The sequence below is a fragment of the Haliaeetus albicilla genome, chromosome 5 (genome assembly GCF_947461875.1).
Source record: "Haliaeetus albicilla chromosome 5, bHalAlb1.1, whole genome shotgun sequence".
Classification (NCBI taxonomy): domain Eukaryota; kingdom Metazoa; phylum Chordata; class Aves; order Accipitriformes; family Accipitridae; genus Haliaeetus; species Haliaeetus albicilla.
The window spans coordinates 13,164,330-13,183,696 of record NC_091487.1 but is presented as its reverse complement, the minus strand read 5'-3'; the positions used below and the strand labels follow the sequence as shown (position 1 = coordinate 13,183,696).

At 49.7% G+C, this 19,367-nt stretch overlaps 1 protein-coding gene and 1 long non-coding RNA gene across 2 annotated transcripts in view; one reads left to right on the top strand and one right to left on the bottom strand.

Moving 5' to 3' along the window:
* LOC138685424 (uncharacterized) overlaps positions 1-19,367 on the bottom strand; it is an 86,980-nt gene that overhangs the window by 13,868 nt on the left and 53,745 nt on the right. The window lies entirely within an intron of this gene.
* DIO3 (iodothyronine deiodinase 3) lies at positions 11,514-13,626 on the top strand. Its single transcript, XM_069783454.1, has one exon. It carries the CDS (start codon positions 12,200-12,202, stop codon positions 13,022-13,024), a length of 825 nt encoding a protein of 274 aa, XP_069639555.1. The 5' UTR covers positions 11,514-12,199; the 3' UTR covers positions 13,025-13,626.

Sequence of the window (19,367 nt, the reverse complement as noted above, 5' to 3'; positions counted from 1 at the left end):
ATTTTCAATTTCTACAGTTCCCACAGCCAGGAAAAGAAGCACCTATTCAACTACAGTCTATAACAGTACTCATCGTATCAGGTCATTTCGGGATATTTCTATGCAGGTGTTTAACAGATTATAGCTTGCTTTCCTAATTGAAAAAATAATGCATCAAATGCCAAATAAAGTAAATCATTTTTACACACAGAATGGAGGATAAATATTTTATAAAGTCCTTCTCTGACTGATTATAGCTTAGAAATGAGAAAAAGTTCCAAACACCTTCAGAAGTGATGCATTAAATGCGGGTGGCTGCATCACTTATTGCCACATGCTCAAATTCAATCATCTCCTGTCAAAGACCAAATGGCCAAAGTGATGGTGGAACCCACTAGTTAAGCAACATCTATCCCAGTTCCCCAGATGAGATACTGCTCACCAAAACCAGGACAGCTCAGTACAGGACCTGTTCCTGTCTTCTCAGTATACACGCTCTTCCAGCTTGGTTCCCCCCTGAAATGGGGTCATGCCCATGGAGCATGCTAGGCCTAAGCTTGAGTGGTTTTGACGAGAGGTGACTATTACCACCAAAATATTCCCATTAAACCACGCAGATCTAGGATCCCCCCCCCCTTCTTGCTTCTTAATTGTCACCATGACAATGTCAACACTTAAATCACCAGTACTGAACATATGCGAGATGTGGCCCAGTTTGTATCTCTTGGAGTTGTTGCCTAGACTGCTTTCAGATGCACTATTGCATTTGGTTTATATTTCTTAGGTTTTTTGTACGGCCATAAAGCTGGAGAGAGGGGATGGGAATAAGACAGCCCTTGTGGCATAGAGAAGATAGCAACATAACTCCCAGTTCTTCGGGTAACAGAAAAAAACTGCTTTAAAGGCCAGCTCCAAGGCCACTGTTGAAAGGGACGGATGTCACGCCAAGAAGCAAGTGCTTGTTGCAGTATCTGTCTGGCATCTCACTCGAGAAAGAGGAGCATGCTTTATTGCAATAGCTGGGGTCATCTGTATATAGGAAACACAGCAGAGTTAAACAAGGGGGAATGTTCCGAACAATGGAAATCTAAACCTTGAATATTGTAATAGCTTTAATATTATGATACACTCTTAGTCTTAGTTTGGTCTAAGAGTAACTATTTCAGAAGTACAGTTGTATTGTTAAGCAAAGCCTTTTGAATTCTTTTAAAAGATGTTTACAGTAGTTAAAGAAATATCACACTTTAAAGGTACATTTCTAATGACATTCTGGCAGAACCTTAGCTGGAAACACTACCAGCACTATTTTGATAGCAAAAGTTGTGACAGTTTACATCAGCTAAGGTTATCTGCTGTCTGCTGATTATCATGATCAAACATCATTACAGGAATATGGTTAGCAGAAATGACATAGAAAACTGGGGTGCAAAAATTGGGAATGAGCTTATGAAATCTGTGAGTGTACAGAACAGGACTGGGCTATTTCACTGGAAGAACTGAATGACTTCAAGGACAGAAGCAGTACAAACAGGATGTAAATCGAGAATTGTCCAGTTCAACTTCATGAAGCTGGCAGCAAAAAATGCCACTATAAGCTGGGCACTTGCCAGCTGCACGTGGAGGAGAAAACTCTAGATGGTTCAGTCAAATTCAGGGTTAGCATAAGCCCCTAAAGAGAGGCAGCTATGGTAAACAAGTACAATTCAAAAACACACAGGGTATTTCCAGCCGGTCATACATCACTGGAATACTGTGTAAAATTTAGGTCACCCCTTTCAAGGACAGACACAGCTGTGCTCCATATGGGGGAGATCCACAGCCACAGCCCTGTCACACGGCCCCCGAGCATGTGCCTGGGCTCCCATGTTTGTGTCTGGGAAATCCCATGCCATGCACCGCATGAGCAGGAAATCCAGCCCGTGGGAAACATGAATGACACAGATGGGCAGCGAGCGCACAATCCGCCCGATGTTCTCCGGTTGCGCTGGGCTCACCAAGATGGGTTGACTCTATGGAGCATTGACTGATATAACAGAGAGGCTCCAGAACTACTGTACAGAAACTTTTCATTTGTCCTTTGGGTTTCAGGTAGGTCCAAGATGTATTGCACAGCACCGATCAAATAACATAGCGCGTGTAGGGTACTCCCACCGTGTCCCCGACATGCCACGCTCGTTGCCCAGGTGTTCAGCTGTCAAGCTGCATCTGTGTTTGTCCGTGACTTCCAGACGTCAACCAGACTGATGAGAATGATTGTGCTGAACCAGTGACCGTATGCTGTGCCAAGCAGCGCTAATGCAAGGAAGAGGAGAGGGTAGAGCCATCTCTTGTTCTCCAATTAATCTCTTCCTATATGATGCAGGAAAACGGACCTGACATGAAACAGGTGCAGAACATTGCTTCTAGGAGGATCAGAGAAATGGAAAATCCATCTCGTGAGAAGAGACTGTGAGCACATCTGAATAAACAGGTGCAGACCAATGTGAGCCTCAGTTGGCCTCGTACTGGCCCAGAATCCACACAGACTGAATTAGCACAGTGCTAATGAAGACTCCAGAAGAACTCACCAGCTCAGGCTTAGCACTACACTGCCATAGCCCCACAGGCACCAGGAGAGGGCCAATTTGCATCCCAGCTCACTCAGGTCATTAGCAGAGAGAGCCTGAACCTGCCTGTCCCAGTCGGTGCCGATACGCCCCACAAAAGTTTGGCTTTTAGCCCCAGTGGAGTGGTGCCCAAGGGGATAGGACTGCCCTTGATGGTCTTAAAGGTCTTTTCAAACCTAAACGATTCTATGATTCTTTAACACGTGGAGAAAGGGGAGGCAGGAAAATTGCCTCAGCAAAGAGACAATGTTGGCACACGAACAAACAGTGTAAATCTTCCATAGATATATTTAAGCTGGAAATATGAATAATTCTAGCCATTATGGCAGCGAGATCCTAGAAGAGCTCTCGCAAGTAATGGGGGCAAAAATGTAACTAATTTTAAGATGATGCCTGATGTTCCTGAACAGATCTCTGTAACACAGAGGTGTCTGAAATACCGCTAGATGCCCTATAAGACCCCACCCCAAAAATCTCCGTTAGCTGTGAACTGCAAACCGAAATCCAATTAAAATCAGAAATTTAATTAAAAGCAGCACTTCTGAGCCGGCTCCTGGCAGGCATTACGCTGGTAAAAAGTGACAGCTGCTTCATTGGCAACGCAATGTCAACGACTGTAAAAGAGGCCAAGCAATAGGCACAGGCCACCACTGTGCAAGGACCACTCCACTTTGAAGAACGGTATTTGTAAGAAAGGCTTCAGAGCCTTTTATCTATGCTTTCATCAGCTAAGATACTTTACTCCTACTTTAATTTATATTTTGCTGCTGTCTTCCATTTTTTTTGGCTCAGTGGGAGCATAATGCCAATTAAAATTAGTTAAGAAAGAAAATGTCAGTTTTTCCAAATACAACATAATTGTTCTTAAAAAAATGTTCCCTCAGTACCTAGTAAATCCAGGGTTTGTCTGCAATAAATATGCATTTCAGAACTCTTTCCCCTTTCTACCAGTAGGCTTAGATCACTTTGATCCATTTTATTTGCATATGTATTCCCCGCTTTGTATATGATTCCCATTGAAAAAAGGGGTTATTAATACCTTTTCTAAAAAAGCACCATTTTCTTGTTTTAAGAAATTCAAACTTGGTTTCAGGTAAGAACTAGTAGCAAGGGATTAGTACTCTCATAAAATCAATTTTATTAAAATGTCAGAAATAAGAGTACAGTTGGATTCTGGGAAGCGGGTTTGCGCATATGTTAATATTCAGAGGCAATTTGTGGCCCTTAAATTAAGTTTCACAGAGGATGGTGGACTGCTCCGGGTATCCACAATAATTCACACACTGAGAAGAGTGAATTGGAACCCAAAATTTAATATCTCAGTTTAAAGTAACCATTTAATCTTTGGTGGTTTTTTTCTGCCGGAGCTTCAGGTGGAAATGATGGGGCCTATGAAATGATGAGCTGCATCACACAGCTATGCTTGTCACAGTTTTTCCCTGTGAAGAGACTGTATTGCTTAGTCTAAGAATAACTTTAAAATTCACAGAAAGTAAGAACTGTTGAGCAGCTAAAAATAAAAAGTCATAGGAGGACGCGCTGTTAGGCATAAACATTAAGACCCTTTGAATCAACTTGAGCTGTTGAGCTAACCTAAACATTTTGGGTCAGATCCTGATCCCAGTGAATTCAAAATGATTTGTGGTGAGAACTAATGTTTCTCCTTTTACTTCTGTTTTCCAGCTAATGAGTATCAGATACAACATTGCAAGACTATTCTGTAAACAAAGTGCAAAATTAATCATTTTCAGAGGAACGTTTTATTCACAGTAGGCTGTGTAGGGAAGGAATTAAGCCTAAGTAAATAAACAATGAAGGTAAATAAGAATACATAGAGAAAGTGAAAAGATTATCAGAAGATGCCAGTTAAAAATTACTGGGTATATGATGAAAGCAAAATATACCACTTATGAGGAAAATTCAACGATTGAGTAAAATGCTGAGTAATTTCATCTGAGCATTAAATTATTTGCAGTTTCCTGCATAAAAGGAAAAAATAGAACAGAAATTCAGGCCCTTGTTACACCAAAGATCTTTTCTTCATCCAAGAGCAGACAAGCTAGCAGGTTTACACAATTTTATGTCAATTAAAATATTCCATATAAACAATGCATACATGTCCAAACTAACTGCCTTCCGCTTCCAATTCTTTCTGGGCAAAGTTTGAGAAAGAAATACTGCATTGCAATATAAAATAAGCAAATTGCATCTATTTTGGAACAAGTGAAGAATTACATGCAGTTCAGATACATCAAAATCTTTCTATCTGGCTGCAGAGGCCTATTATTAGGATGTGTCAAACCTGTCCAGAAACTTCTTTCTACTATTGATAAACAAGTCACACGTTAAATTAGGAGATTAAGACGTGTATTCCTTCCAGTTCTTATGTATGTTTGTCATTAATCCAAAGCAACATTGCCAAACCCCGACCACAAAAATAGTAAAAATAAATACCAAAGGTCTGGGAAGAGAAATCCTGAGGTCACAAAAAGAAGGTAACTTCAAGGGAGTATCCTGGAAATTAAGACTTATAAATCATCATGGGCTGAAAGAAACAAATTTCAGGAATTGCATAATGCCATTTTACATGGCTAAAAATAATAAGAGTTGTGGGGCAAATGCCAGGAAAAAAAAATCACTGGAAAACTTCACAAACATTTATGTTCAAAGAAAAGGCTTGAAGCAAGCAAGTTATTTGACGAGAGCCTAAGTGCACAGCGATGGTGCCTTCTAGCCTCCTGTTTGGCATGCCACTTGCTTTGAACGGGTCTGTCATGCTTAAAGCTATCATTTACACAAAACCAAACCACGTTATGTATGTAATATACATTTTAGTGATGTTGGGGATAAAAGGTCAGTAGATTAATCATCTCCATTCTATATTCAAAAGTGGGCTGATACTGCTGCCTCTCTGGGTAAACTCCTCCATTCTTGCTAAAGTATTTGTTCCTCCGCTCTACGGCTTATTCAAAACTGTTAAACCACTACTGGATAAAACCATTATAGTGTAGAAAATGAGAGTCACCCTGAAAAAGATTATCCTAGACATGATCCCTAAAGATTATTCCTGAATAAATGTTTTTTTAAATGCTATTTTTCCTGCCTTTCCCTCTGAGTCTGTTACAGATTGAAAATTCAGTGTGTATCGGTTCAGGCAGGGCATATGCAATTGCCTGAAAACTTGAGAATTCTTAAATGATATTATTTTAAAATTCTTTATATTTTATTGCATTTGCTAAGGAAAATGAGATGACGGAAATCGCACCCTGAGTCTTCAGCCCTCCTTTTGTTTGTCATCATGCTACACAGCTTGGGCAAAATCCTGATCACAAGGAAGGCGCCGGGAGTTTTGCGGCTGATCGCTCATGGCTTTCACCACACAAACCTCGGGGCTCTGAGGATCAGCCTGCGACAAAGACTGCCAGGCAGCAGTGAGACTCCCCCATGGCAAGGGAGCTCAAAGAAGTGGTGTTTCCTTTCCCTCAACAAAGCCTGGACCCAGTCTGTCAACTCAAAAGTATCCCCTTAACATTTTGAGAACATACCCTTGCCGTGCTGCCATTTAAAAGATGAAAAACTAACCTGAGTTATCAGCCTGCTGTTCTCACCTCTCTAAACAGTGTTAGTGCATTGAAATTTGATGTCATATGCTGAAACAGACTCTGTTATAAAACACTGCATGTGGTGAATTTTGTTACAATCTTCTTAGAGGAGATTTAGATGCAAGCAAATTGCATCTCCTCATCCTCCTCTGCATCACACCTGAAACCGGTATGAACAAAGACAATGGAAGAAGTATTTTCTCTTTCTGCCAAGGACTTCATCTGTATTCAATGTGTATGAAGTTGCCACTTAAGTATAACTCTACGGGGTTCCACTTCTGGACTAGTCTGTTGTCTTTGCTGCAGAGCAAACCATTCAGATGACTATAATTATACCATGCTACCAGGGGGTCCAGCCTGAGCTCTTGAGCCACAGCAGCTTTTGAGCTTGATGGGTAGCAGAGATGTGCTTGGCACGGGAGTTTCTGGATAATCTGATTTCCTACTGCTGGAGGAAGTGTGTTAGCAGCTGCTGCTGAAGTTGACATTGCTGGCTCTCCCCAGAAGCCAGCTGTGCACCCCATTCGGCTACATTGCCCAGCAGGACCTTGTGACAGCCACTGTCATCTCCTGTACATCTCCTATATTCCTCCACTATAGAAAAGGGTAAGGCTACGTACATTTTCCTTGCAGTGAAGCTTGCTCAGGAAATTTCTGCTCTTAACACATTCTTACTACGCAGTCCCACCCAGGGGCAGTTTGATAATATTGCTAAGGCAATCTGATGGGATGGTCCTGTTATCCCTGCCTTGGCCGCACGCTGTAGCCGTTTCTCTTGTGCCTTCTCTGAATCACACGTGATCATTTCCTTTTGTCATGAGCCACTGTAGGGAACTAACCTGTCAGGAAATAACTCATTTTAATAAAGCCAAGCTTTTCTGCCCCCTTAGTCCCTGAACCAGGTCATCACGGGTCACCGCAGGATCACACAAGGAAGACACAGTACGAGCAGAAGTGAGGAAGGATTAATGGGGTGGAAAGTTGCACCTTTTGGCATTCATCAAGTTGCACCGTAAGTTGTGCTATTACGCATTGGTTTAGGGATCCTAAAATAAACTCAGTCACCAAAATCATCTGGGTTTAAAAACAGAATTCTTTAATCCAGAACCTTTTGGTAATCCAGTTTCTACCACAGCCTGACAGTCCGCTAGCACAACGGGGGCACTAGCGAGCAGCAGTGTGAAGGCAGGTGCAGAAACCCCTTAACACATCAGGGGAAATGTACGCTTGGTCATGCTGCAAAACTTTGGTAGGTGGCTCACAGACTCAAGAAAATGTTGGTTTCCGCTTACTCAGAGTGAGACCTGAGTGTTGCACTAACAGACCTGTAGCTGTGGAATCAGTCCTCCCTCCAAATTAAATAATTCCTTCCCAGTTCAACCCGGAGTCTGCAAGAAGTGGGGAAAGAAAAATTTAAAAAGCTTCAGTGCAGGGAACGTCTTTGTCATATATGACATACTTGTCATGTATTTGAAGGTGAGAATGCCAGGGTGGGGTAGCTGAGTCCAAGTCCATGGCTCTGCTAGTGATTTTATAGACCAATTTGCAGCATGGCACTTTTTTTCTTTCAATTCTCAAAGCATTGGCTAGGTGCTTGACTTCGCGTGGTTTTTTCTGAGTCATATATATATTTAATAAAAAAAAGACAAACCAGGAGGGAGGAAAAGAAAAACAGTTGTCATCTAAAAGTAGGGAACGATTAAGAGGGATGTAGCTCCACGTACAGAATCCAGCTTACGGTAACTTTTTTCCAGTGGTGTCACTAGGAGCAAACAACTGCAAATGGAGTTTATCCACCTCCAGTTTCAGCAATATAACATTTAGCCACTTCTTACAGATACCAGACAGGTGAGTAATTTACCACCGCACTACTGCACCTCTCTGTAGTCGCTGGGTAACCACTTACATGAGATGAAATTGTCCAGCTCTTATTTCAGGGATGGATCCAAACTTCAGTGAAGTCTTTTTTGTTTCCTTCACATAAAGTTCTGTTCTAACACATTAAAAACATGTAGCTTAGATGACATGAGAGGTGGAACTCTTCCAAAATACATTTAGTTTCCTGTCAGAAATTATTGCGTGCCTTTGTGCAGGAAATTATAAAATAGAAAATAAACATGTAAATATACCATTTCAACACATCCTCTACATCAAAGCAGACCTGATGTTTTTAATTTCAGCTTTTTGAGGTTTTGTTTTTATAAGTTGCTAAATTTATTTTGTAGCTCCTGTTTATGAAAAGAACTTTAAAAGAGTTATAAATTATATTTATCAAATGAAGAAAAACTACAACTATAAAGTTCTCAAAAAAGGAAATAATGTGAACCCTGTATGTACACCCGTGCGGACACACACACACAAACATATATATTTAAGTTAGTGACTGCTGAACCACAGACCACATGCAGAAGAGTAAAAACCACCCATAACCAGATGTGCCACTGTAAAGCCCATATTTTAGGATATATTCTATGAAATCCTCAGTGCGCAGGAAGACGTAAGTTCCCACACTATTAGTAGCAGCAATATGGATTCCTAGAAAGACCGACTACCTTCACGTACCTAAAAATAATCCAAGATCCGACTGGGAGGTACGGCCCTTGTGAAGTAGAGAGAGGGTTTACTGGAGTGAAAACACATGATTTTGAAAACCATCCAGCATAACACAGGAGTGAGAACAGCAGTGACACGTCACTTCAAACCTCCCGAGAACCAAAGGGCTGCAGAAGGGATTCCACCCTTTCCCACGGAGTTTTTTATAAATATACGAGTGCTGTACTTTGACTGAACGCATCGGTGTGTGGCTTGTAGAGCCAAGCAGAGTGCTCTGAAACAGCGGCCTCAGGTTATACTTGAATTTTCCTGTGGCAGGAAAGTGTAGCAGTGGGCCACTGGAGCAAAATGCTTCGGTTCTCTGCTCTATCCACAGCTGAATAGGAAACCCCAATTCAGAAGTTCCCTTCAAGCTGTTTCCAGGGAATGGAGAAAAAATAATTTCCAAAGTCCCTACCCAGCTACAAATACGCTATATAAGACCAAATACTTTGTTTTACCTCGGAATATCTCTCACTGATCTAGTAGAGCAAAGTTTGTTGATATTCAGGGTTGCAAACCCATCTGTTTACTTAGGCTTTTGTCTGTCAGCATAGTTTGAAGAGGTTGCTTTGAGAGATCAATTTTTTTTCCTGGGGGTTTCTTCAGAGCTACCACAATTTGTTATTGCGTCTGTTTAGAGGCTTTAATTTGTGGTTTTCAAGATTGCATAACTGCACAGAGAGGTGGTGAGAGGCCCACATGAAGAGTTCAAAATAAGTTTGACAATATAGTAAATATCTGCTCAGTGATTTTCCCTGGACTGTGCACCACAGAATGCCAAAAAAGTTATTAATCAGGCTAGTGTATGAACATGACTTTATGAGGACTGGAGCACACATTTCCATTCAGATGCTAAAACGATGAATTCCCTTCACTTGCTGTTGACACCAACTAAAGATGATGCACTGGGGGGCTGCAAAGCAGGCGCCTGGTTAGATTGCTCTAAAACAGCCTATTTCGAACCAGATAAAGAAAAAATAAAATGAGATTTTAATTTTGTCTTTTATTCAGAGTTCTCGTAATAAGTTACATAAAAATGAAGTAAGCTGCCTAGACTCCCATGAGGAGGCTCAGCGTTAATTTTTCCATTTTGCAGATGTTAGACGGGAGGCACAGAGACATGCACAGTTACATTTGGAGAAGCGCCGGCTGCATCCAGGGGGAGTTGCAGGTCCTTGGGGCCTCTGGGAATCTGCAGCCAAAGACCTGGCATCGGCCGCAGGCAGAAGAATGGGGCCCTGAGGACCCATACGCACATTGAATGCTTGTGTCGTGCGTCCCCAGAGTCGGTGCGGCAGGCACCTGGGTGAGCAGCAGCTGTAGCAGCAGCTCAGGGATGCATGAGTCGCTTTTGTGTAGCAGCACTCAGCATTTTGGACAACTAGTACCCCTTTCTGAAGAAGCTGGTGAAGAAATGATGTGCATGCTGCAAGCTGGGCACCCTGCATCAATGGAACGGCAAGGTTGCAAGCAGAGCTGGCGTATTTTGTCTAGCTAGGGCTGGGCTGTGGATCTACACCAAACTAGATTTAAGCTCTGTACCGCTGGGACAGGTCTCCATCTAGTCCAGCAAGAAGGAATCTACAGGCCATATATTGGGTGAAGACTGGAGGTGGCCAGTCTGTGCTCAGCTCCACACACTGCAAGCACTTTGCTACTGAAGAACAACCCACCCAACCTAAAACCAGCCCTTGCATGTTGCTCGGTGGGCAGTACAGAGGTCTACCTGACCATGTCCCTGAGGTGACACTTCAGCCACCTGTTTAAGGGCTTTGCTAGACCTACTCACGTAAGAAGCTTGTGTTTATACTTCACTCGAAAACAGAAAAAAATATCGCTGGCTCCTTCCGGGTCGCCGTAAAGGAGCACCTGCCCCGACGTACGGCTCACCTGGATGCAGCAGGACCCCCAGCAAACAAGGGGACATGGTGGGGGCAGCGCTCTCCCGCCGCCTCCACCGCCCCCGCAGCCCACCCGTCGTGGCAGCCCGCAGCACCGGCCGGGCGCCAGCCCCGCGAGGGAAGCGCGGTCACGGCTGAGCTGGCAGGAGAACCCCGGGTGACGCAGGCCCCGGGTGCGACCCCGGGACGAGACGAGAGGAGACGACATTCCCCGAGGATGCGGGGGCCGTCCCGACCAGGCCGGCGTCGAGCGCGGGCAAAGGCCGCCTCGGGCAGCGCGGCCGGGCCGGGCCGGGCCGCGCCTTCACACCCCGGCTCACACCCCGGCGCACACCCGCCGCCCCGGGGCCTGCCTGCCCGCCCCCCCGCAGCCTCCTGCGGCCCCGGGGCTCCCCGCCGTGGCCCTCATTCCCTCGGGGTGAGACAAGGGGGGTCAAAAGAATCTCAGTACATCAGGGGGAGGAGGGCGGCCCCCCGCCTCCGACTCGGGGGCCGGGGGGGGACGCCCCGCTCCGCCTCGGGGGCCGGGGCAAGCCGGCGGGGGCGCGCACGCCGCCGGGCCGGGGGGCGGCAGGGCCCCGCGGCTCCCCGCCGCCTCAGCCGCCGCCGCGGCGGCTTCTCGGGCAACAGCTACCCCTAGCGGCCGGAGCGCCGCCCCGCGCCCCTCCTCCGCCGCGGGGCAGCGCCCGCCGGCCCGCGCCCACCTGGCACCCCCCCCGCCCCGCTCCGCGCCGCCGCCGCCGCCGCCGAGGCCCGGGCCGCCCGCCGCCACGAGAGGGGGTGGCGGCGGTCCGGGGCGGCGGCGGCCGCCGGCCGTCCCGCCGCCGCGGCGGGAGGATGCGGGCGCGGCGGTTGCGCGGGTTCGAGCCCCGGGTGCCCCCGCGGCGCCGGGGCGTGTGGCGCGGCGGAGGGCCGTGCCCAGGGGCGAGCGGGCTGGCGGGGCGGGGAGGGAAGGGAGGCGCGGGGAGGGACGCGGCGCGGGCGGCCCGTCCCTGTCACCTGCGGGCGCTGCCGGGACGGCCCCGGCCCCCGCTGCCGCTGCCGCCGCCGCTCCGGCCCCGCGCTCGCACAGCCCCTGCGGAGCCGGGCCGGGCCGGGCCGGGCCGGGCCGGGGGGCGGGCTGCGCCTGTTGCATTGTCCTTGGCGGGGCTGTTTGTGAGCGCCTGCCGCTATCTGCGGCCGGGGACCCCGGCGGTGCCCTATCTCGGACTCTCTGCTGGTGCCTGATAGCGGCTGCTCCCTGCTTCGTTGCACGTCCCTCGCAAGCTCCCGCCGGGGCTCTCTCCCCTTTTGTCTGTGTATTTTTAGGTCATTAGAGTGGAGGGGTAGGTAATCCCCAGGCTCAAGTTCCAGAGGGGCGGGTTCTGGCCGGAGGTGGAGTCACTTTTCATTTAAATCCCTGACTATAAAATGGGCTTAAAGAGAAGCGGGATCTCAGCTGTGCTGCACAGACCCCGGCAAGCAGGGTGCGTGGGGGCCCCCAGGCAGGCAGCGCCCTGCAGCACAAGCCGCTGCGATGCTCCACTCCCTTGGCGTTCACACCTTGCAGCTGCTCACCCAGGCGGCCGCCTGCATCCTCCTCTTCCCCCGCTTCCTGCTCACCGCCGTGATGCTCTGGCTCCTGGATTTTCTGTGCATTAGGAAGAAGATGCTGGTGATGCCCACGGCGGAGGAGGCGGCCGGCGCCAGCGAGGGGCCGCCCCCCGACGACCCTCCGGTCTGCGTGTCCGACTCCAACCGCATGTTCACGCTGGAGTCGCTGAAAGCCGTGTGGCACGGGCAGAAGCTGGACTTCTTCAAGTCGGCGCACGTGGGCTCCTTAGCCCCCAACCCCGAGGTGATCCAGCTGGACGGCCAGAAGAGGCTCCGCATCCTGGACTTCGCCCGCGGCAAGAGACCCCTCATCCTCAACTTCGGCAGCTGCACCTGACCCCCGTTCATGGCCCGCCTGAGGTCCTTCCAGCGCCTGGCCGCGCACTTCGTGGACATTGCTGACTTCCTGCTGGTGTACATCGAAGAAGCACACCCCTCCGACGGCTGGGTCAGCTCGGACGCAGCCTACAACATCCCCAAGCACCAGTGCCTCCAGGACAGGCTGCGGGCAGCTCAGCTGATGAGGGAAGGGGCGCCCGATTGCCCCCTGGCCGTGGACACCATGGACAATGCTTCCAGCGCCGCCTACGGCGCCTACTTCGAGAGGCTCTACATCATCCAGGAGGAGAAGGTGATGTACCAGGGAGGCAGAGGACCAGAGGGCTACAAGATCTCGGAGCTGAGGAGCTGGCTAGACCAGTACAAAACCCGGCTCCAGAGCCCCAGCACGGTGGTCATCCAAGTGTAAAAAGGACCTGGCAAGAAGTGCAGGGGTGGAGAGGCGAGGGGAGGGCAGGAGGAGAGGTGGGGAGGGAGAAGGCGCTGCGACGCGGATGGCAGGAGCTGTCTTCCCCCGGGGACACGCGAAGGAGGCTGCTGTGCGAGCTTTCGAGCAAGATGTGCCATAGTCCTTTCTCTATTCAAATCATGTTGATTTGCCAGCCACGCTCTGTCAATACTGTATTTCCATGTGCGTTTTGTAAATAACTCTTTTTTTTTTTTTTTTTGAGAAGCGTTTACTATTTTTTAAGGAGGCTCTCTTCCTACGGGATCTGTTCCCAGCTGCGTGTGTGCGCGGGTGTGTGTCTGAAAAGTTGTGTACAAGTGCTCCGTGCTGCTTAGCAAGTGCTAACTGGGATTTCTAGTATTTCTTTGTGATGACCGATTTTGAAATGGGTTTCTCTAATGCCAGGAAATCGCGTCTGATGTTGTCAAGTACTAGAACTGCCAGTAGCCAGAGCTGAACGGAATGTCCTATTTATGTGTGTGGGGGGGTGGGTTTGTAAGACGTTCGTTCACCTTTTTTTTTTTTAATGAATTTTTTTAAATAATAAAGGTTGAGTAAATACACGTCTAACCTTGACTGTCTCTCTCCATCTTCAGACCGCCTCATTCGCTTTCCCTTTTGCCTACTTCGCAGTACCCTCCCCGCAGCCGAGAAGGGGAAGGCGAAGCGGCAGGCGGCAGAGGATGCGCTGCTGGGGGCTCGGGGGCGGCGAAGCCGCTGCCGCGCCCGGCGACGGGCTCTCGCTCGGCTGCGGCAGGAGCGCGCACCGCCCGCCACCCGGAGGAGAAGGCGGTGGTGGGGTGGGGTGGGGGGGTGGTACTGGGCGTCCCCAAGGGGAAATCCAGACCTCCGGGGCTCTCCTAGAGACCGGCCGGGAGGACTGTCCGCTCCCTCTCTCACCCCGGCGAGCCGCCCCCGGGGCTGAGCCCTGGGAGGGTGAAGGTGCACGGCAGGCCGGCGCCGCGCAAAGCAAGTGAATCCCGGCCAAAAAAACAGGCGGGGGAGAGCCGTCCCGGCCGGGAGAGCCGCCCCGCCGAGGACGCCCCGTCGCGGGCGCGCAGGCGGTGCCGGAGCCCGGCCGGGGCAGCGCGACCCGCACCTGCGGCGAGCGACGGCGGCTGCGGCGCTCGGGCGGGAGGGCAGCGCCCAGCCCGGCGGTGCGAGGCTCACCGTACCCTCCCCGGGGGCCGGCAGCTGCGTTTCAAAGGGTGCGAGGTGCCGGAGCTGCCCCCCCCCCCCCCCCCCGGAGCCCGACAGGTGAAGCCGGGCGTGGAGAGCATCCCGCAACCCCCGCAGGAGCTGTGCAAAGCCGCCCAGAAACCGCGGGTCTTTAAGCACCTCCCGTGGTGCCTCTGATCGCCTCCTTGTCCTTGACAGCAGCGGGACTAGGCGCCCGGGCTGTTCAGCCCCTGACTAAGTTTTGGAGGGGGGTGCACCGCCCGAGGGTAAGGCAAGCCGGGGACGCCGCTCTCCGCAGCTGGGGGACGAGTCGCGCCCGCAGTCTAAGCTAAACCTGCGGAAAGCTGTGTGTAAGGGCGTTACAGCCCCTGTCTTGTCCATGACAATGTCCCTCTGTCCCCGCAGCGTCTCTGTCCCTCAACGTCCGCGGTTTAGACCAGCCCGCGTAACCGCTCCCGCCGCTACCCCGCAAGGAAAGCGGCACCGGGCGGTCTCTGGCAGCCAAGCCAGCGGCTCCGACCCTGCTCCTCAGTCCCCTGCCCTCGGCGGGAGCGCAGCGCCCCTGGAAATGGGGCCACTTGGGCTGAGGTGTCAAAAGATGAGGCTCAGGTGCCCGCTTCGGGCTTCCCGACCCGTCTGGCCGGCGCAGCCCTGCTCTGCCGGCCCCTAACACCCTTCAGCGCTTCACCTTTCCGCTGCCCCCCACGACCGGGCGCCCGGCCGGCCTCCCGCGGCACCGGGCTCGGGGCTGCACCGGCTCCGCCCGCCTCGGACGCCTCCGGTGATGCTGGGGCGGCGGGGCGAGAGGCCGAGGGGGTCTTGCTTCCCCCGGTTGCGCGGTCGGGCGCTAAGCACAGGGCCCTCGACGAAGCCCCGGGGCGGAGGGGGAACCTCCACGGCAGCCCCAGCAGGGCGGGCAGCGGCAGGACATCCCCCCCCCTCCGCTCCTCCCGGCGAGGGCAGCGCCCGCCCGGGCACGGCAGAGGTGTCAGCGCCCGAGCCCCTCCCGGCCGCCGGCTCCCTCCCCGCCGCCCCACGCGGGACGAGCGAGCGCTTTTCCGCGGTCCCAGGCGCCCGAGCATCAGCGAACGCGGCCGCCTCTCGCCCAGGGCCCCGCTCCCTCCGAACGCCGTTCCCCACACGGGAGGAACCGTAGTCATGCTGGCACATCCAGGGGGAGGGGGGAGGAGGTGAGGCAGGCGCCCACACCGGGCTCCAGAGAACAGGTGAAGGGGCCGCTCCCCCGCCGGGCCCGGGCGGGGGGCGGCCGCGGGGGGCAGCCCGCCCGCCGCCGCTGCCCTGCAGCCCACCGGCGCCCAGCGCAGCCGGGCCCCCGCCGCGCCCCCCTCCCCGGCCGTTCCCAGCCCCACCCGGTTCCTGCCGCGAAAACCAAAGGTAGAGGAGCTCTCGCAAACCCGCGCAGCGGCGGGTCTTCCCTCCGGAGGCCGCCGGGAAGGACTTCCCTCAGGTAGCCTTACGGGAAGGGCGCTGGGTGCACACCCCCCCCCCCCCCCCGCGGCCCGCAGCCGCCGGGCGGGGCCGGTACCACCCCGCGCCCCCCTCTCCTTCGCCCCCCGCTCCCCGAGCGCAGGCGGCGGCGAAGCCCCGTGCGGAGCCGGGGCACTTGGAAGGGCTAAGGTGGGCTCCCAGAGGGGTCAGAAGGCCGGAGCCGAGGGCGGCCGGCGGGTGTCAGAGCCCCTGCGGCTCCGCGCCCGTCCTCGGAGCCGGCATCGGGTGAGCCGAGGTTGCACGGGCTGCAGGGGCAGCCGCTATCCACGCGATTTCGTGGTTTGGGTTCTTCCCCCCTCCCCCCCAACCTGGTTTTCCTTACTTTACAGTAAAGCCCTTCTTTGCTTTCTCACCTCGTTATCTCTTTTTTTCTTAGCCGCTTTTGGCATGCTTTAGTTGTAATCCGAAGTTACGGGCAACCCCCGGGCACGTCCCCGTCGTCGTCCCCCCCGGCCCGGCCCCGAGGGCATTTTCCGGTCATACAGACAGAAATGATCACTGTCCTTGCTTGGGTTTTAATAGTTACAGAAACAGCCTCGTCTTTACTTTCTCCTACTAGCGGATTTTGGTCAAAGGCTATCGGAGGTCAGGATTTATTTTTTTTTCCCCCTCTAAATAAGTCAGCTTTCTAAAGCTACATTCCTCCTTTAAACCGAACACAGAGCCCTTATTTATCACTTTCTCTTTAATCAGCAGCCGAAGAAAAAATTGCTGTGAATGTCCGGAATCCCTGAAAGAGATCACACTTTTCCTTTGCACAAATCAAAGTTATCTGCTCCTATTATATCCTCCACTTAAAAAGAATCGTAAGCCTCCATCCCACTGAGCTTTCTCTGGGATACTTGTTTAGCACAGACGAGAACAATATGCTTTACATCTAAAGAGCCCAGGTGTCAGAAGCCTCTCCAGCTGATACAGAGTATTGAGAAACGTCCTATCTTTAAAACGCATTTTTACTGCCTTTCCACCTCTGTAGTGCATGAGAAACAGAAGTCAGAGAGCAGCGAAGAGATTTATCAGAGAGACATCTGAGCGGTGATTACGTGTTCTGTCAATAATTAATTGAAATATGTCCTCAGCATAATTACACACAGCCCTCTAGCCGGGAGGGGAAAAGAAAGAAGGAAGTTGTGGTGTGGCTGGGGGGGGATCTCAGGACATGGTTCCAGTCATTAAAAATGTGATGTAACATTGCAATCTGGTGTATTCTGAGGCACAAATGGGGAAACACAAACGAAACCAACTACTAAAATATTATTTGCTTTACAGCAGGGAGACAGCAAAAGCACTTGCTTTCATTAGTTGTTTTCATTCCTACTTTCTGCTAGGGATTTAAAGGTTTTTTTATGATGAACAGACCAGAGGTCTTACTCATTTGATCTATAAGCTATGTGTTGTAGGTTTTGTATTGTTCACCACATACTGACTAAATTTGACGTTTCTGATGTTTGAAATAAAAATTAAAATCACCCCAGAAATTAAAATCAGTCCAGCAAAGCATCATATATCCAATACAAATCTAGAAATGACACATTCAAAGAATCTTGCGAGCAAATTCTTACTCTGACACTAATTTTTCTGTACTTCTTCCAGTCATAAGGGAGATCATCATATCATTATTAATTTATTATTTACTAAGAGCTGTTAGAGTGCTCTTTTGGTATACAAATGCAAGGAAACAAAGGGCTTGATTCAGTTCTCGCACAAGTTTTACACTGGTGTAACTTCAATGACACGGGTGTAGTCACTTCAGAACCACCTGGGTGTAATTATGATCAAAATCTGGGCTATTGCACTTCCTTTGCTTTTCTAATGGTTCAAAACCTCTATTTTTCTACAGCGTGCTGCGGAAGACAGACAGCTGTTTGAATACAGAGCTCAAAAATCATTCTCAAGTTCCTCCTCACTGACAGTGCCAGTGTCCTAAAGCCTGCCAGAACTTAGTCACGTCAGCACATTTCCTTGCCGTTCTGCACCCTCCCTACAGCCCGGGAGTTGTAAACCCCATCGATATGTGTTCCCTTCCACTTGTTAAGGCACATCCTCTCGGTGTCTTGAGCTTTAGATCAGGTAGCTTTTCACTTTTAAGCATCCAGCTGCCAAAAGGAATTTGACACCTGCTTCCTTCTTTGCAAATTTCCCTTTTCAGACAAATTCTTGATGATGCCTCTTGAACAGGGGTTCATTTATGACCTCCGCTTAATTGACTACTCCATGTATTTCTCCACCTCTTGGCCTTCCACCTGCTTCTTCAGAGATTTTGGAAGTGGTATACAGTGGCAAATGCACTAACAATCAATGGCCAAAACCATCTTAACTAGAATTGTAAGCACTGTTCAATCCTTCCTGTGTGAAAATACATTACAGTACAAGGTTAAAATCCTTCAGCTAATATGTTTTGTGTAAGAATTCTTCTCAGGGTATAATGCTTGTGCTCACAAAAGTAAGGATCCCTCAGTCTGGTCCACGGAGTTCCTGTGCCCATCAAACTTAGAAGATCAGGCCTATCTGATGTTTCCTCTCTCTTTTCCAAGTTAATAGCTCCTTCCTGACTTTTCTCATGGAAGCATTTGCTGCCATTTCCTATCAAGTAATAAGTATCTTCCATCTTGAAATGACCTTTAGGACATAGCCAGGTGGGGTAAGGTACTTCAACCTCCTACACATCGCTCCCCCAGTGCCCAAAATCACCCTGACACAGAGGCGATCCCTGAATGTCGGATAAAGACAACATCTAAGAGCTGCAATTCTTACTGGAGACATTCGAGGATGAATTGGCACATTGACCCTGGCAGAAGGGGATCCCATTATCCATTATAGAGTAATGGCCACTATAATAAATTATAAACAGATTTAAATTTTACTGAAACCTCTACCAATGAGGGTAAGGACCATGGCAAAGCTTTCTATCTCTTCTGTCCATCTTCTTCCTCTCACCTTCTTAGGCTTATAAAGCAACTAGTGCTTAAGCAGTCTGCATTTGACTGGACTTTCACAAGGCACCCTGAGTGGGATTTTTAGGGTCATTTCTATTTCCTTGGTGGGTCTTGCTTTTCCCGCCTAAAGAGTCAGTCAGGATGTACATTCCTTGCAGTAGCCAAAATTCAGTATACTTATTTAATCACTCCAGGTTATCAGGCACAATTCCTCAAATTATGTGCCAAACTGTGAAATGCCAAACAAGGTGCCACAGCACAGAAGCTCACTTTACATATCATAAACTTGAAAAATTTTGTGTTGAAACATCTTTGAGAGCTTTCTCAGAGCTCATATAACTTCATAAGCATAATTATGCCAAAGACATAGTTAGTGCCAAAGACCTGATGGTGGAAATAATTTCTAAGAATAAAAATCATTACATAACCTAAGGATAAATTTTTAAATGTAAGTTTATGAAAAATTATATTTTATTAAGTTATAAATAAAATCTAAAGGTATATGTTATGACTTTTTAAAATTGTTATAAGGGAAGTGACCCTTATAAAAACTATGGGACTGGGCTGAAGAAATTCTGGAAGTTGCACAATTCAATGCAAGAAAGAAAAAATTTTTAGCTATTTGATCACTTACCATTTGTGATGAAGGACAACCAGGAAAGAATGGGGCGCAAGGCTGC